Source organism: Rhinolophus ferrumequinum, chromosome 14 (assembly GCF_004115265.2).
Source record: "Rhinolophus ferrumequinum isolate MPI-CBG mRhiFer1 chromosome 14, mRhiFer1_v1.p, whole genome shotgun sequence".
NCBI lineage: Eukaryota > Metazoa > Chordata > Mammalia > Chiroptera > Rhinolophidae > Rhinolophus > Rhinolophus ferrumequinum.
Window position 1 is genome coordinate 35,830,767 of NC_046297.1, and position 17,999 is coordinate 35,848,765.

The window sequence follows — 17,999 nt, forward strand, 5'->3', positions numbered from 1 at the left end:
ATTAGAGTTGGAAACACATCTGTAAGGATGCGCACTATTAAAAAAACAAACAGAAAATAACAAGTGTAGGTGAGGATGTGAAGAAATTAAACCCTTGTTGGTAAAAATGTAAAATGGTGCAGGCACTATGGAAAACAGTATGGTGGGATTATTAAAAAACAGTATTCTTAAAAAAAAGAGAGAGAGAGAATTACCATATGATCCAGCAATCCTACTTCTGTGTATATATCCCAAAAAATTGAAAATAGGGTCTTGGACAGATATTTGTACACCCATGTTCACAGCAGCATGATTAATAATAGCCAAAAAGTGAAAGCAACTCAAACGTCCATCAACAGATGAATAAGCAAAATAGTTTATACACACAATGGAGTATTATTCAGCCATATAAGGCAGGAATTTTTGACACATGCAACAAAATGGATGAATCTTGAAGACACTATGCTAAATGAAATAACCAGTGACAAAAAGACACATACCACTTATATGAGTTATCTAATTCACAGGGACAGAAAGTAGAATGGCAGTTGCATGGGCCTGGAGAAAGGGGGAAATTGGGAGATGTCTAATGGATATAGAGTTTCAGATTTGTAAGTTCTGGAGACTAATTGTAAAACAGTATGAATATCCTTAACCCTACTTAACTTACACTAAAATACAGTTAAGAAGGTAAATTTTATGGCTTTTTTAAAACACAAATTAAAATTTAATGTAAAATTTAAAACAAGTATTTTTAGAGAAGTTACAAGGTGCATCACCATTGGACTCATCAGTCTTCCAAGGTTATTAATCAGCTGAAGCTGAAGAGCAGTTTCCTTTAGTATTGCAGCCACTCTCCACCAGGTCCAACAATCCCAGTTTTCTCCCTGGTATTAAGGCCAAAATGTCAACTGCCAATTCTTGTTTTCACTGTCTATTCCTCACCTGGTCCTCTTCTCTCATTTCTGTTACTTTCCAGGCCACTACTAATACTTGAATTTGCATCCCCTTCTCTAGCTTACGAATTTATAGGGAACTTATAAGATCTGGCTCATTATGTCCCATCTATGAATTTAAAAATAAATATCACATATAAAATCTTTTCACCTTGAGTCCTTATCCAAAAACAATCCCAAAGATGATATTTATAGTCTGACATAAAATTGTAATGTCTTCTTTTAGCTATTTTAAAAAGTTACTTGGAGTGCCATCAGTATCATGGTGGAGATAACCTTTGTACGAGTATCTCCCCTTCCATCTACAACTAGTAGGACATCTATAACCTAACAAAGTGTCCTCTGCTCAGCGTACTGGGCACAGGTAGCGGGAGCAGAACAGGGGGAAGAACAGGACAGAGTCCACAGCCCTGGTTCCCCAGCCAACAGGGCTAAGCCTGCGGCCCAGAGAACACAATGGTTGCAGAAGAGTCAGGGTGTGATCCCCACACCATGGTCTAGTGGAGAGTAAGTGGGCAGCAATAGAGTAGGCACCCAAGAGCCTAGTAGCAACAGCTGAGAGGCATCTCCAGCCTCCCAGCCACAATACAGCAGCACCAACAACCATAGGGAACTAGGTAGCACTGCAGCAGGCTCACAAACCCGACCTCCCCCATAATCTGCCACATCTGGGAGGCACAAGTACCACTCAGGTAAGAAAAAAACAAAACTTGTACTGTAGCACCATCTACTGAAAAACAAACTTGTTTATCAACCTACTAAATTGTTAAAACCAAAACAGTACCTGAATAAAGTGTTCACTACTTCAAATTCGCCAGCAGAGGAAGAACACATCACACACCATTAACAACCAAGGTAACATGGTATCACAAAAATAAAATGACGCTTCTCCAGAAACCAAACTCAGTCACAGAAGATTGTAATCTAAATGACAGAGAATTTAAAATAGCAGTCATGAAGCAACTCAACAATACACAAGAAAACTCAGAAAGGCAATTCAATGAGCTCTGAAATCAAGCAACAAACTAAAAAGGGTACTTTACCAAAGAGATTGAAACTATAAAAAAAAGAACCAAACAGAAATTTTGGAGCTGAAGATCTCAATAAATGATATAAAAAATGCATTAGAAAGTATTGGAAGTAAGAGCAGACCATATGGAAGAGAATTAGTGAGCTCAAAGATAGAAATCTAGAAATGATTCAGGGTTAAGAAGACAGAGAATTAAGACTTTTTTAAGTGAAAGAACTCTATGATAACTATCTTACTCTATTAGAAAGGACAACATAAGAATAACGGGTATCCCAGAAGAGAAGGAGAAGGGAACAGAGTCTATTCAAAGAAATAGATGAAAACTTCTAAAACCTGGAGAAGGAACTGGACACACAAGTAAAAGAAGCTAACAGAACACTGATTTATCCCAATGCAAAAAGACCTCTCCAAGGTTGTATTAAAGCTGCCAAAAGTCAAAGATTAAAGAAAGAATTCTTAAGGCAGCAAGGGAATAAAAGACAGTAACCTACAAAGGAAACCCCATCAGGCCTATCATCACGATTCTCAACAAAAACTCTTATTGGCCAGGAGAGAGTGGAATGATATATTCAAAATATTGAGGTGAAAAATCACCAACCAAGAATACTCTATCCAGCAAAATTGTCCTTTAGATAAGGAGAAATAAAGCCTTTTTCAGATAAACAAAAGCTGAAGGAATTTACCACAAGACCTGCATTACAAGAAATGCTGAAAGGAGGTCTACCTAAAACAAAAAGACAGAAGTACACAAAACTTTGAGTAAGGTGACAAATAAAAAGCAGGTAATTGCAATTCTATATTAGAATAAGGTGTTAAACAATTATAAAAAATGTTAAAGAGAAAAAAAGCATTAAAAATAACTATTGGGCCAGCCCAGTGGCTCAGACGGTTGGAGCTCCGTGCTCCTAACACCAAAGGCTGCTGGTTCGATTCTCACATGGGCCAGTGCCAGATGGCTCAGTTGGTTAGAGAGCACGGGCTCTCAACCACAAGGTTGCCAGTTCGACTCCTCGACTCCCACAAAGGGTGGGGGCTGTGCCCCCTGCAAGTAACAACGGCAAGTGGACCTGGAGCTGAACTGCGCCCTCCACAACTAAGATTGAAAGAACAACAACTTGACTTGGAAAAACTCCTGGAAGTACACACTGTTCCCCAATAAAGTCCTGTTCCTCTTCCCCAGTAAAAATTTTAAAAAACAAAAAACTATAGCTATTTCAATTTGGTAATGAACACAACCTAAAAAGGCATCATTTTTGACAAAAACATAAAAAGGGAGGAGAAAAAGGACACAACATCCATAGGTAAATTAAAATGCTATCAGAAGAAAAAGGACTATTTTATCTATGTGACATTTTATACAAACCTCATGATAACCACAGAACAAAAATCCAGAGCTGAGACACAAAACATTAAAGAGGAAACAAAACCGTTACAGAAAACCACGAAACTGAAATAGCAGACAAAAACACAAGGGAAAAGAAACATTGGAGATACAAAGCAATTAGAAAAAAGGTAAAATGACAGTGGTAAGTTCTCCTAAATCAATAATCATCCTAAATGTAAATTGGCTGAACTTCCCAATCAAAAGACACAGAACAGTTGGATGATTTAGAAAACAAGACCCAACTACAGGCTGCTTTCAGGTGACTCATCTCACCTCCAAAGACAAAGACAGGCCCGAAGTGAAAGGGTGGAAGATGATACTCAAAGCAAATGGTATCCAGAAAAAACCACATGTAACCATAATCATCAGTAAAAATAGACACTGATTTGAAAAGATGTATGTACTATGTTCACTGTAGCATTATTTACAATAGCCAAGATATCCATCGACAGAAGAACAGATAAAGGATACACACACACATACAATGGAATATTGCTCGGCTATAAGATGAAATACTACCATTTGTGACAAGGATGGATCTTGAGGGTATTATGCTAAGTGAAATAAGTCAGATGGGAAAAGACAAAAACCATGAATTCACTCACATGTGGAAATACAAAAAAACAACAAACAAAACAGAACTCATAGACACAAACAACAGACTGGTGGCTACCAGAGGAAAAGGTGGGGAGAGGAAAAATGGGTAAAGGAGTTAAAATACATGGTGACAAATGAAAACTAGACTTCTGGTAGTGTATACAGATATTGAACGGTAATGTTGTACACCTGAAACTTATATACCGTATTTTGCCATGTATAATGTGCTCCCATTATAATGTGTACCCATGTTACTTGCCTAAACTTTCAGGGAAAAAAATCTTTCATTTTAATTTTTTAATTCAAATTTTTGTTTACATTTAAGTACTTGTTTTTTATATCATAAAGGAATTTTAGCATGTATTTTTTAACATATGACAGTACAAGAAATTTTATGTACCTGTGACAAATTTACAATATTTATGCATCACAGAAGGCCAAGAACTCATTATCATTGCAAGTTCATTGTTTAAGTTCAACAAAACCGATTATTGTATTCCAGGGTATTATTTTGCATATGAATATTGCTACTGATTTGTAGAGTTGCACTTTTAACTCATAAGCATAAATAAAAGACTTAAAAACATTTATATATACACGGAATTAGTACCACCCATGTATAATGCGTATCTTTATTTTTCCCTCACAAATTTGGGCCAAAACTGCGCATTATATGCGGCAAATACGGTAATATTGTTAACCAATGTTATCTCAATATTTTAAATTTTTTTTAAAAAGGAGAAAAAGTAAAATAAAAAGTTACTTTAAAAACTCCACAATAAAATCAGTTTGAAATACACTGGTTGGATTATTCAAGAACTCTAAGTTATTCCATGTTCATACACTTAGCAATTTACTTTTTTAAAAATTTGCTTACGTAATTGTTTCCTCTATTAGGCTGAGATTTTTGAGGGCAGATAATATATCTTATTCATCTTTATATTCCCCAGGCTGTATTAGGGTACGTGGAACACAGTACTTCGGAGACACACTCGTTTCCACATTCTCAATCTGCAGGTATTTTTATGATTATTTTTATACAAAGCAGTAAAACTAACGATATTGCTACTGCTTTACACACACCAATTACTACCAGCAACATTGTTTTTAAATGAAGAGTAACATTTCAGAGCATTTTTTTAATTCTTGTGAAATAAATAAATCATTCTATCAAACTCCTAGAATAAGTTTTGTTCTCCAGGGTATTCTGCATTTTTCATTAATTTCTAAATACCATGTTTCCCTGAAAATAAGACCCAACTGGAAAATAAGCCCTAGCATGATTTTTCAGGATGATATTCCCTGAACATAAGCCCTAATGCGTCTTTTGGAGCAAAAATTAATATAAGATCTGGTCTTATTTTTGGGCAAACACAGTATCACTCAAAACTTTTCCTGAAATGTCTCATGAAAAAGTTTTGCAAATAACACATATACCTATTCTACCAAAGTACACATACAATTGATAATTATTTTTGAAGGTACATAGTATTATACGTATATAGTTCTAAATGTATAAGACAGCAACCACCCTCCAGTTTCTATCTGGCTCACTTCTGAAATAGCTAAAACAGTGTTAGGTCTGATTAACTAATTCTGATCTCTAATACCATGCAACTTAACAAGTAGCTTCTTACCTCTCCAAAATGGAGATACAAAGAATTGGAAGCTAGCCAACCTGGTCTTAAATCCTGTTTCTATCAATTTTCAGTCCAGCTCCTCAGTTTTCTCAATCGGTAAAATTAGGATAACTTTAAAACAGGCTGGACTGTTATAAAGACTGAGTGATATGTACATGAAATGGATAGTCAACATGTTGAATTCCTTCCCTTCTCATTTTTCTAAGATTCTCAGTTAACTGGCACATTTTTAATTTGCCTGGTATTAATTGCTTTTATATTAATAATTTATTACTTTGGTGGGCCTGAACTACTGGGTATTAAACTAACAAACAGCATAAACAACTCTGATGTTTTCGAGATTATATTCAACTTAAAGCTAAAAAACAAATCAAGAAATGTGTCTATATATAGCCATGTTCTTACCATTTAAGAAATTTACTTAAGAATTATTTTTATATTTACTTGCATCAGATATTAGGGACAAACTTCAAATTCTATGTAATGTAAAATGCATCTTTACAGATGAGCTTATTAGATTTGACAATTGAAAGGGGTTTAGGTTATCTTAGGTTTTTTGAGGCCATTAGTTATAAAAAGATTTACCTTTCACTTAAACATCAGAATCTTTACAGCTGAGCTTTTCTTCAAGGCTTTTTCCTAACAAACTTTCTATTCATTCACAAATAGTTCAGCAAAACAGAGTGATAAAAGAATGGAATGAGATTCATACAATCCGTTGTTGTTTAAGTGAACTCTGCATTTTATGTCAGTTACATAGGCTCAGTATGTTAAGATATCTATCTCTTGGGGACAATATAGCTATCTTCTCAGTTATAAACTTTATCTCTGAATATAAAGTCCAGATTTTATTAGATAGTTCTGATTTCCAAAATATCAGTATTAGGATACACCTCAATTTAGGCTTTAAATCACTGTGTAATAAAATAACATAAGTAGGTATAAAGCTGAAGCACAAAGTACATATGTATTTCTTTCTAACAAACAGAAAAAGAGTGTTGTGTTTCTTTTGTTACAGCCAAAAGGTTCCCAACACTGTGCACTAGGTACCTTAGTAAATTAGTATCACTACCACAGGATATTTTAAATTCTTAAGGGGAGTATATCTGTTGGACACAACACAAACTAGTTTGAGGTAGTTTATATTTTCAGTATTAGATAGCACTATTCACAGTGTATCTTTACAAAACTGAGTTTTTAACAGTTGTGATAAAAGTACCGTGCAAAAAGCATAGAACAGGAGATGACAGTGATGGTATCCATCTAAGCTGATTCCAAGGTTTGAGACGTTGTGCAGTGTCCACAGTTACTAGTGGTTATAACATAAATTCTTACTAAGTTGTTTGGACCTATCTGTTTAATAAATGGAATTATTAGGCATTTCTATTGTCTTAGGTGTGCTGTGAAAAAATTACTGAAACACTAAAGGGCACCATGAGCTGAGAAAGTATTGGGAACATCTGTGGTATACACAAGAATTACACTAAGGCTAAAGTCATTTCATCATTCATTTTTTACCTAAGAAATTTTCTAAAGTCTTATATATGAAGGAGAAAAAATATATAAAAACATACATACAAAGTTTGGATTTTTATTGAAATCTTGTGTAGGTATCAAACAAAATCTGCTTGCTTCAGATAAAAATATTCTCTCAGATATCTCCAGATAACTGCTAAATCTAAACTGGTCCTTTAATGTCTTATTTTATTTTTATTGTTCTCATGAAATCTTCCTATATACTTAGAATGTTCCCAAAATCATTTTTATCGTGTAAAGGATCGTACATGACGACCTCTACCACTGCCTCCACTAACAAACTTTCCTCTTGAGCCTCCACTGCCACTATTTGCACTTGCCCAGGAAGGTCCAAGCCCCCCACGACCTCTTGAAGCACGGTCACGAGGACTTGGGCGGTAGCCTGTAAAAGAAAGAATATAATTTTTAGTTACAACATCCTTTCTTTTCCTATCATATACTCATCTACAGAACTGAGCTCAAACCAAGACAAGAATTACTCTGTACTCCTTTAAAATCCATGGGCAAGTTCTGTGAATGTGTTAAAGACCAGTGAATTATCCACTTTAAATAGGTAAATTGCCTTATATGTGATAATCACATCTCAAATAAAGCTGTTATAAAAAAAAAATGATGTGCATTTGAAACCAAAAGCTACCACTGTCCAGAATAATTCTGGACTTGATATAGTAATGTTTTAGAAAAGATTATATGCTTACGTACACAAGACAATACTATAAACAAAGACAGAATATACCCTATGAAGATATCTGTTGCTAAAATACTTCGGTCAAAAAGTACCTTAAGAATTGGCTTTCATTATTGAAATATAAAAACAGAGCACTATGAAACTGCTCAGATTATACACATAGTTCAGAATCTAAAATTTTTATTATGTTTATAAAAATGTGCATTGGGCACTCATTCAGATATAAAATTAAATTGACTTTAGAACTACGCATCTACATTCTAAAATATTCTCTCCCAAAATCAGAGTATATGACATTCAACAATTTGGAAAGGAGGATTCGCCTCCACTCTCAGCAATATCAAGTAGAAAGAAAGTATACCTGTAGAACTAAGTGGTCGTAGTGGTGGAAGAGGGCCCCTATTAAAATTGCTCTGGCCTCCACGACTTTCATTGTAAGTTCCTCGAGGAGTATTCTGAGCACTCCAACTGGAGCCTCTTGTTCCCTCCCGACGACTATAGTTTCCTAAAGGCAACACAATGAAATCTTTTTCATGACTTCAATTGGATTAAGGAAGATTGGACATTACTTTTGAAGATTTTACTTAATCTTCAAAAGTAATGTCAGAGAAACTATGAAATTCTGTAAATGGAATATAAAATGGCAGCATTATATATGGGTAGGAGCAGAGGTTCTGGAGCCACACTGCCAGGGTTCAAATATTGGCTCTACACTTATGTGTCCTGGTCAGCTGGCTGAAAGTTTTCTCCTCTGTAAAGTGGGTGTATTTACAGAACCTACCTGTTGATGTGAGAGTATTATATATAAAGTACTTATAAAAGTTCCTAACACAGTTGTATGTCTGCTATTAATATAAACTCCTCTTCTCTTTCATTCTCACCCTCACTTACTTAGCAGCAGAAAAACATACTGCTAGTGAAGCATGTTTTCAATCATTAGTGAAGTATAATTTCTTCACTCTGTTTCTAAAATCTTGAAACAACTTAAAATAGATTAAATACAACATCAGCAGCCAAGTAGAGAAAAATCAATGGTGAACTACATAGAACAATCACAAGGAAATTGTTGATAAACACAACTGTGAAAATAACATATAAAATTATTCAAAAAGATAAACATAATTTTCAATGTGAAAAGGAAACTAATTAGCCAAGACTTAAACTCATCACTGAATATGCAAATAATCAAAGGAAAAGATTTCTTTCTATCCACTACAGTACACTGAAAACAGTATGAATGGTCTAGAAGCAGCTTAATTGTAGTAACAGAAAAATATCTGAATCAATGCCATCTAAATCACTTCTATTTAATATTCTAATATTTCAATATTCTAACCCATTAGGAAACATACATAAGAAGTTACCTTTTGAAGCAGGTGGTGTGAAAAATCTATTTTGACTGTGAAAAGCACCCCGTCCTCCTCGATTGCCTGAAAATCCACCACGAGAAGAAATCTTCTGTGATACCTTGAGTGGCCGTTTTGGTGGGGGTATTCCATCTTGAGGGACAACTTCTTTACTTTCAGCTGCAACAAAGTCATCCACATGCATAGATGGTGGTCTGCTTGTGTTCTGTTTTCTCTGACGAAAAATATCATGGGGTCGTATACCCTGTCCAAATCCTCCCCTGCCCCTTCCTCTTGGTGGCGGCACAACATGAGCTCGTTTGGCAGGTTCAATGTATTCCGATTTTCCACTATTAAAACAAAAATATTCACTGAAAACTTTTTTTTTCATATTTCCAATAAAAACGTCAGTCAATCTTTGCAATACTGAAAACTACATTTCAATTATTTTATTCCAATTGTGTTAACTTTGCAAGTATCTCTACTACAAGCATATCTTCTTTTACTGTGCTTCATTTTACTGAACTTCACAGATACTGCGTTTTTTACAAATTGAAGGCAAAATCCTACACCAGCAAAGATTACAATTCACTGAAGGCTCAGATGACAGTTAGCATTTTTTAGCAATAAAATATTCTGTAATTAAGGTATGTGCATTATTTTCTAGACATAACACTACTGCACACTTAGTAGACTACAGTATAGTGTAAATGTAACTTTTATATGTACCAGGAAACCAAAAATTTCATGTAACTCGCTTTATTATGATATTCACTTTACTGCAGTGGTCTGGAACCGAATGGGCAGTATCTCCAAGGTATACCTGTACTTTCCCTGGAAATACAACAAAACTAGTGAATGGTACTCACATTTTATTGATATGACTAATAATTATTTAAAGTAACCAGTTCACTCTTATTTAAACCTCCAAACGCTCATAAAGTAGAATAAAGTAGTATGTCCTGGCCAAACTATTATCTTTAAAAAAATTTCCAAACAATATTCATTATTCAAGTATTATGTAAAATTCCTTTATCCTTTAACAGTCATGTCTAACTTAAAATACATTAAAATAAATAAGCTTACATGACCACTATCAAAAACTTCAGTAGAATAAATTTTACCTTGAAGTTATAAAGGTCTCATGCTTGTGCTTCCCAAGTTTGAATCCTTTAGTGGTCTTGGTTCTCCCTGGAGATGATGGTTCTGACAAAAATGAGCGCTCTAATTCTGAGTGCAAGTCAAAATCACTACAGCACTTTTCAGAGAGTTCAATTAAGTCAACTTTTACCTGCAGTCATAAAAAATTCAACAAAATGAAAGAAAACCTTAAATGTAACTATTTGATTACAGAAATTCTTATTTCCTATCAATTATATGACTCTCATAATAAATAAATTATAGGTTTGCCTCTTTCCATCTTTTCAAAAACCAACATAATTGGTAGTTAAAAAAAAATCTTAGGAATTCAGGTGTGTTTTTTGGAGGGGAGGTGGTGGCATTCCTCCTCAAAGAAATGCTGTCAACTGAAGAGAGACCTCTGCTGCCTGACAAGAAACTCATGATTTCTCTATATAAATTAATGTAGTATATCCAGAACTGTTCCAAAAGAATCTGAATATAACATACTCTGCAAGCCTTGTACAGTCAACATATCTGCTATAAAAGGATTCAATGCCACAAATCTCAAAGTTCTATGCATTTAATGAGGTTCCAACCTAAGTTCACTTTCAGAGAAGTGAAAATTATGTTTACTTAGGTTTTATTCAAATTTATCAAACCTAAAAGACCTAAAATTTCCCTAAGCCATGTAAGGTCACAATCATCATCACAAGACAGCTGTGATTCAACATAAAGTTAGCACAAATGTTTTAGACCTGTGATGCCAAATATGGTAGCCACTAATCACGTGTGCCTATTTAAACTTAAATTAATTAAATCAAAATGAAATCACAGTAGCAATATTTCATTGCTCAACAGTCACATGAGCCTAGTGGCTGTTATACCGAACAGGATAGATTATAGAACATTTCTGTCACTGCATAAAGTTCTATTTGACAGCACAGTTCTATAGAATAGTTGAACAATTTACACTAAAAAAAGAAATTAATTCTTTAATGAGATTTAAATGAATTGTATGTGATCTTTAAAGAAGGAAAAGGAGCCCTCAATACACTAAATACATTTTAACTGTGAATCATTCTCTTAGTTTTACTGCACATGCTGAATACTAACTTTTTTTGGACCAGGAAATATCCAAATATATTTATTTCTTTAATGAAGAAAAAAAAAATCATATGGTACAATAACAGGTGGCTGAAATCATCCTCCCTAACACATCGCTGAGAAGCATAAAACAGACATTACATTTTAAGTCTTCGTGTTTAAGAATGTCAATTTCCATATGTACTATATTATTCTAACAAATACATTCTTTACATTTCCCCAAATTAAGAGCAGATACCACAACACCGTGCCTCTCCTTAAACCCAAATACAGAATAAATTATAATTTTGCGGAATATTTTCTACCCTACAAATATAAGAAAACAAAGTAGAGTACTTAGGCAAAAATGTGATTTTCCCCTAAAATGTCTCATTCTCATATGTATAGATCACTAACCAGAAAGAAGTAAAACAAGTAGCTTAAAAACAGAGAATCCGTGTCTGACTGACATAAAAATTTGTAGTACTAGTCCCCAAACGGACTTTTAACAGCCTTATAATATGTAACCTATTTTAGAGCTAAAAATACACAAACAACAACAAAAAAACAGTAACTTTTTTCTAAATATTTAATAATAAAATTAAAATTATACCAAATCCAGATCTGTATCAATCTCTTCAGCCTGAAATGGAGTAAACCACATAGATTTCAACTGATCATCCATGACATCAGCTAGTACATATGCAGTCCTGGAACAGAAAAAGTATTTGGTAAAAAGCAGAATTCCAAAATCAAATATTTTAGCTTATCTCCTAGATAACATCTGTGGAAAGTACAATTAAAAATGTAACCCTATAAAGTATTAGTAAAATTAGCACTTGAAAAGACTCCTTTAAAAAGCTACTTAAGAATAAAGTATCCTTAAAAAACAGTAAGTTAGACAGTAATCCTCTTGTGACAAACTGTGACCTTTCAATACAATAAAACAGAGCATTGGTTTTATTTCCAAAAAGCCAAGTTTATTATGCTATACCAATGTGTACAGAAACTGCCCATGTTTAATTTTTCTAAATTCAGAGAATAACTCCATTACACTGAATAATCATTATGAGGTAATAGCACAGCACTCCAAAGATCAAGAGGCATATATCAGGGATCAGTAAACTATGGTCCCCATTGTGCTGGCCTGTTTTTATACAACCAGGGACCTAGGAACGGTTTGTATATTTTTAAAGTGTTTTTTAAAACCAAAAGAAACAAACAAAAAGTTACAGAATAATATGCAACAGAGGCTTAATGTGAAAAGCCTATAATTTTTACTACTTGGTTTGTTACAGAAAAAAAGTTTGCTGGCCCTCTCTAGACACCAGCCACTGAATACATAGTATCTACTCATCAACCACAAAACATTGCTTGTTTTATCGATTGTTAAACAGATTCTGGAGATATTTTGAAGCTGAAAGTACTGGTTCTATGTCCTGTTCACCAAGAGGTAAAGGATCACCTGATGACTCCAGCATTTGCTAAGTCCAACTACACTGTCCAACAACAAGCCCAGATTGTCATCATCTTTTGAATGCTCAGAGGCTTAATGTGGCCTGCAAAGCCTAGAATTTTTACTTCCTGGTCTGTTACAGAAAAACAGTTTGCTGGCCCTCTCTAGACCCCAGCCACTGAATACATAGTATCTACTCATCAACCACAAAACATTGCTTGTTTTACCGATTGTTAAACAGATTCTGGAGAGATTCTGGAGCTGAAAGTACTGGTTCTATGTCCTGGTCACCAAGAGGTAAAGGATCACCTGATGACTCCAGCATTTGCTTAAGTCCAACTACATTGTCCAACAACGAGTCTAGATTGTCATCATCTTTTGAATGCTCCTAGACACAAACAAAACAGAGTAAGAAGATGCACGTAAAACATGGACATTTAGGCTCTAAGTTTACTGACTCTTCAGTAGAAAAGGTTGTATTATTCCATTACTTAGAAATTTGGAGCACCATCTGGGAATTATCAACTTAACATTAAACATACTAAAACAAATATCAAAATCACTTGTCATTTTATTTCTAAAGAATGGTAGCAGGGGGCACCCTGTATTCAAACAATAAACAATTCAAAAAGTACTGCCTTCATTTAAGATTCATAATAGTATGGAGGACTTCACTCCAAATTATTAACTCAAAGAATAATTTCAGTTTGTATAAATACCCAACTGAGGGTTCACTGTTTTAAAAAGTCATTAGAAAAACTTGTACTAGTCAAATGGAGAAGTACTGGGAATACACTGTTTTTATTTTATTTCTGTTTTTGTTTTTATTTTTTATTTTTTTTACTTTTACCAAAACAAGCTTCTCTAGTTCAAGGAACAAATTTTCTGGACTTTCTTCTTTGCTTTGTAGAAGCTGTTTTAATTCTGCAGCATTAATACTCATCGTCCTTGATGGATGAGCTCCATCTACTTCCATGAGACCACTATCATCTCCACAACATCCCTGTAAATATCACACACAAGTTAAATTTGAGAACAGTGCAATTTGCAAAGATGCTTCCAAACTTATTCAGATATTTAAGCCATTTGCTGCAAACTTCCCCTCAATATTTTGATTTTACATCAGCACAAATGGCTTGTTTTAAGAAGGATTTAGTCAGCTCTAACCCGAAATAAGTTTTCTTCGAGTAAGACTCACAAAATAAGTAGGTAACACATGCATTCAATTTACTGACACCAAGATTTCTCAACAAAAATATCTAATGGCAAATACACTGGCATATGCAGGACACGTAACATACTGATTGATACTCACTCAATTCAATGCCTGCTATAACAGAGAACTGATGAAATCTGAATTTATCTTTCTGGAGATAAAACAAACCACTAAAGAAATAGTAACTATCATATTTAAGACTGTCTTTTGTTATGTAGAAAAGTTAGTATTTTTTCCTTTAAAAAGTATGCCACATAATAAAATGAATTTTGCAGTGACAATTCAATGATAGAAAAGTTATCCAGCAAAACAAATCTTGGATGGATTATGACAATAAATTCTTCCAGATTGTCACATATGAAAGAATACGTAGTAGTTTCAAATCTGAGGAACACAGCCGTTTTAAATGGCTCAAAATGAGTATGGTTTCTTAAGAAACTACACCCACCAATCCAGATGCAGGATTTAGTATTTTTAAAGAGGCATTAACAATTAAAATTTTGTTTGAAGTGCCTACCATCTGTCCTATAACGGGACACATTTCAATGAAATTACTTTCCCACTCAAACTGATACTGTGCCTGAAATACACTGTTCCTTTCAGAAAATTAGACCAAGGAAGTCACTTACATTGTGTTAAAGAAGAGGACATACAGTTTTAATGAGAAATTCAATAAACCATTATGTCTACAAGGATTTTATTTACTGTTTCGAGATGGGGGTGAAGGGTAGGTTGATGATGGTCTAGCTCATGATTTATTGAAAAAAATTTTAAGGTAAATAAGATAATCAGAATGCTCTGACAGAAACAGATTGTGAGGAGTTCTCTTTAAAGGAACTGTCCCATAAATGTTGACAAAACATATAAACTTCATACAAAACTTATCACAGACTAAATAAATTTTATAGAAATAAGTATATTAACCAGATTACAAATTATCAAGGCATCTATCTGGCTTCTTTCATCATTCTTAGTTATTGATACCCCTTTCACTGAGAGATGGGAAGTTTAGAATCAGAAAGTTGTATCAGAAAGTATTACAATGATTATTATTTTTAAGACCCCAGAAAACAAACCAAAATAATCAGTTAAAAAAAGGAGAGGGGAGAGGGCCGGCCGGATGGCTCAGGGGGTTAGAGCTCCGTGCTCCTAACTCCAAAGGCTGCCGGTTCGATTCCCACATGGGTCAGTGGGCTCTCAACCACAAGGTTGCCAGTTCGATTCCTTGACTCCCGCAAGGGACGGTGGGCTCCGCCCCCTGCAACTAAGATTGAACACGGCAACTTGAGCTGAGCTGCCGCTGAGCTCCCAGACGGCTCAGTTGGTTGGAGTGCATCCTCTCAACAACAAGGCTGCCGGTTCGACTCCCACAAGGGATGGTGGGCTGCGCCCCCTGTAACTAGCAACGGCAACTGGACCTGGCGCTGAGCCGCACCCTCACCCTCCACAACTAATCCTGAAAGGACAACAACTTGACTTGGAAAAAAGGCCTGGAAGTACACACTGTTCCCCGATAAAGAATAAAGTCCTGGCTGTGAACTGTGGGCCGCCGGGGTCGGTGAAGGATCTCAAGATGGCTGGGCGAAAACTTGCTCTAAAAGCCATTGACTGGGTGGCTTTTGGGGAGATAATACCCCGAAACCAGAAGGCCATTGCTAACTCCCTGAAATCCTGGAATGAGACCCTCACCTCCAGGTTGGCCACTCTACCTGAGAATCCACCTGCTATCGACTGGGCTTACTACAAGGCCAATGTTGCGAAGGCCGGCTTGGAAGATGACTTTGAGAAGAAGTTTAAGGCACTGAAGGTTCCTGTGCCGGAGGATAAATACAGTAACCTGGTAGATGCAGAAGAAAAAGAAGATGTGAAAAGTTGTGCTGAGTTTCTGTCTATGTCGAAGACCAGGATTGAGCAGTACGAGAAAGAGCTGGAGAAGTTGAGGAACATAATTCCATTCGATCAGATGACCATTGAGGACTTGAATGAAGTCTTCCCAGAAACCAAGTTAGACAAGAAGAAGTATCCCTACTGGCCTCACAAACCAATTGAGAACTTATAAACTTGAGTCTGGGAGAAAGCTCTGGCCCTCGTATTATAAACTCAACATTAAAACTAATTACCTAGTTAAAAAAAAAAAAAAAAAGAATAAAGTCCTGTTCCCCTTCCCCAATAAAATCTTAAAAAAAAAAAAAAAAAAAAAACAGAGAGAGGGGGAGAACTTATGTCCACACAAAAACCAGAACATGGATATTTATAGCAGCTTTGTTCATAAAAGCAACCAGGATGCCCTTCTGTAGGGCATAAATGTACTACATCTGAATGAATAAATGTACTACATCCAGACAATGAAATATCATTCAGCACTAAAAAGAAATGAGCTATCAAGCCATGAAGAGATATGGAAGACCTGCTAGATACTGTATGATTCCAATTACATAACATCCTAGAAAAGGCAAAGCTATGGCCGCACTCTCTCAGACTATAATATCCAGAAAGAGTCCACTCTGCATTTGGTGTTTCGTCTGCGGGGTGGTATCACCAAGCCTTCCCTCTACCAGCTCACCCAGAAGAACCACTGTGATAAGATGATCTGCCACAAGTGTTACTCTCGCCTGCATCCCTGTGCTGTCAACTGCTGCAAGAAGAAGTGTGGCCACACCAACAATCTATGCCCACGAAGGTCAAATAAGGCCCCTCCACCACCTCCTCTGCCCACAGGACGGCCTCCTGCCCAAACCCCTTGGCCCTGAGGCTTCAATAAAGTTTCCCTTTTGTTGACTGGAGCAGAAAACAACAACAACAACAAAAAAAGAAAATGTTATGAACAACTGTGTGTCATCAAGTTAGTAATGTAGCTGAACGAAGAGGAACAAATTCCTAAAAAGACAGAAACCAGCAAAACTGACTCAAGATACAGAAAATCTGAATAGATTTATATCAAGTGAAGCAATTTAATTAGTATCAAAAACACTTTCCACAAAGAGAAGCTCAGGCGAAGATGGCTTCACTGGTGAATTCTACCATATGTTTAAAGAATTAACAACAATCCTTTATAAACTCTTCCAAAAAATAAAAGGAGAATACTTCCCAGCTTGCTGTATACAGCCAGACAAATGTCCTAAGAAAGCTACAGACCAATATTCCTATGAATATAGACCCCAAAATCCTCAATAAAATAAAGCAAACTGAATCTAGCAACATACAAAAAGGATCGTACACCACGACCTAGTGGAATTTCTCCCAGGAATACAAGGTCAGTTCAACATGTGAAAATCAATCGATGTAATACACTATATTATTAGTAGAATATGGAGAAAAACATGATCACCTCAATAGATAGAGAAAAAGCATTCAACAAAATCCAACTCTTTTCATGATAAAAACACTCAAAAATCTAGGAATAGAAGAGAATTTCTTCAACCTTATAAAGGACATCTAGGAATAACTATAGCTAATACTATATTTAATGGTGAAAGACTGAATGCCTTCTTCCTAAGATCAGGAACAAAACAAAGATGTCAACTCTTGCCACTTTTATTCAACATGTACTGGAGGTTCTTATGAGAGTAATTAGGCAAGAAAAAGAAATTAAAAATATCCAGATTGGAAAGGAAAAAGTTAGACTATTTCTATTTGTAGATAACATGATCTTGTTTATAGAAAATCCTAAGGAAACAACTTAAAAAAAACTATTAGAATAAACAGATTCAGAAAGGTTGCAGGACACAATATCAATATACAAAAATCAATCATATTTCTAAACACAAAGAACAATTCAGAAATTAAGAAACAATTCCATTCATAATAGCTTTTTTCAAATTCCCAATTTAGAGGCATAAACTTAAAAGAAGTACACAAAATATACTGAAAACTGAAAAATATCATAAGATGAAATTAAAGATATAAATGAAAGCCACCCTGTGTCCATGGACATGAAGACAACAGTACTAGGATAACAGTACTCCC

The 17,999-nt window shown here is 35.2% G+C and overlaps 2 protein-coding genes across 2 annotated transcripts in view; one reads left to right on the top strand and one right to left on the bottom strand.

Moving 5' to 3' along the window:
* Nucleotides 1-7,157: 7,157 nt before the first annotated feature.
* Nucleotides 7,158-17,999, bottom strand: part of VIRMA (vir like m6A methyltransferase associated) — a 55,499-nt gene continuing 44,657 nt past the window's right edge. Inside the window, exons 18-24 of the mRNA XM_033126168.1 lie at nt 13,668-13,820; nt 13,045-13,205; nt 11,975-12,071; nt 10,281-10,447; nt 9,175-9,506; nt 8,172-8,315; nt 7,158-7,504 (exon numbers count right to left, since the gene is read on the bottom strand). Coding sequence (XP_032982059.1) covers nt 7,350-7,504; nt 8,172-8,315; nt 9,175-9,506; nt 10,281-10,447; nt 11,975-12,071; nt 13,045-13,205; nt 13,668-13,820 — 1,209 coding nt within the window. The 3' untranslated portion in view covers nt 7,158-7,349. The remainder of the gene's footprint in view (nt 7,505-8,171; nt 8,316-9,174; nt 9,507-10,280; nt 10,448-11,974; nt 12,072-13,044; nt 13,206-13,667; nt 13,821-17,999) is intronic.
* On the top strand, nt 15,546-16,158 carry LOC117033824 (ATP synthase subunit d, mitochondrial-like). Its single transcript, XM_033126169.1, has one exon. It carries the CDS (start codon nt 15,607-15,609, stop codon nt 16,090-16,092), a length of 486 nt encoding a protein of 161 aa, XP_032982060.1. The 5' UTR covers nt 15,546-15,606; the 3' UTR covers nt 16,093-16,158.

Excerpts from the sequence above, each read along its gene's own strand:
- LOC117033824 (XM_033126169.1), top strand. The coding sequence starts at position 15,607 with ATGGCTGGGCGAAAACTTGCTCTAAAAGCCATTGACTGGGTGGCTTTT.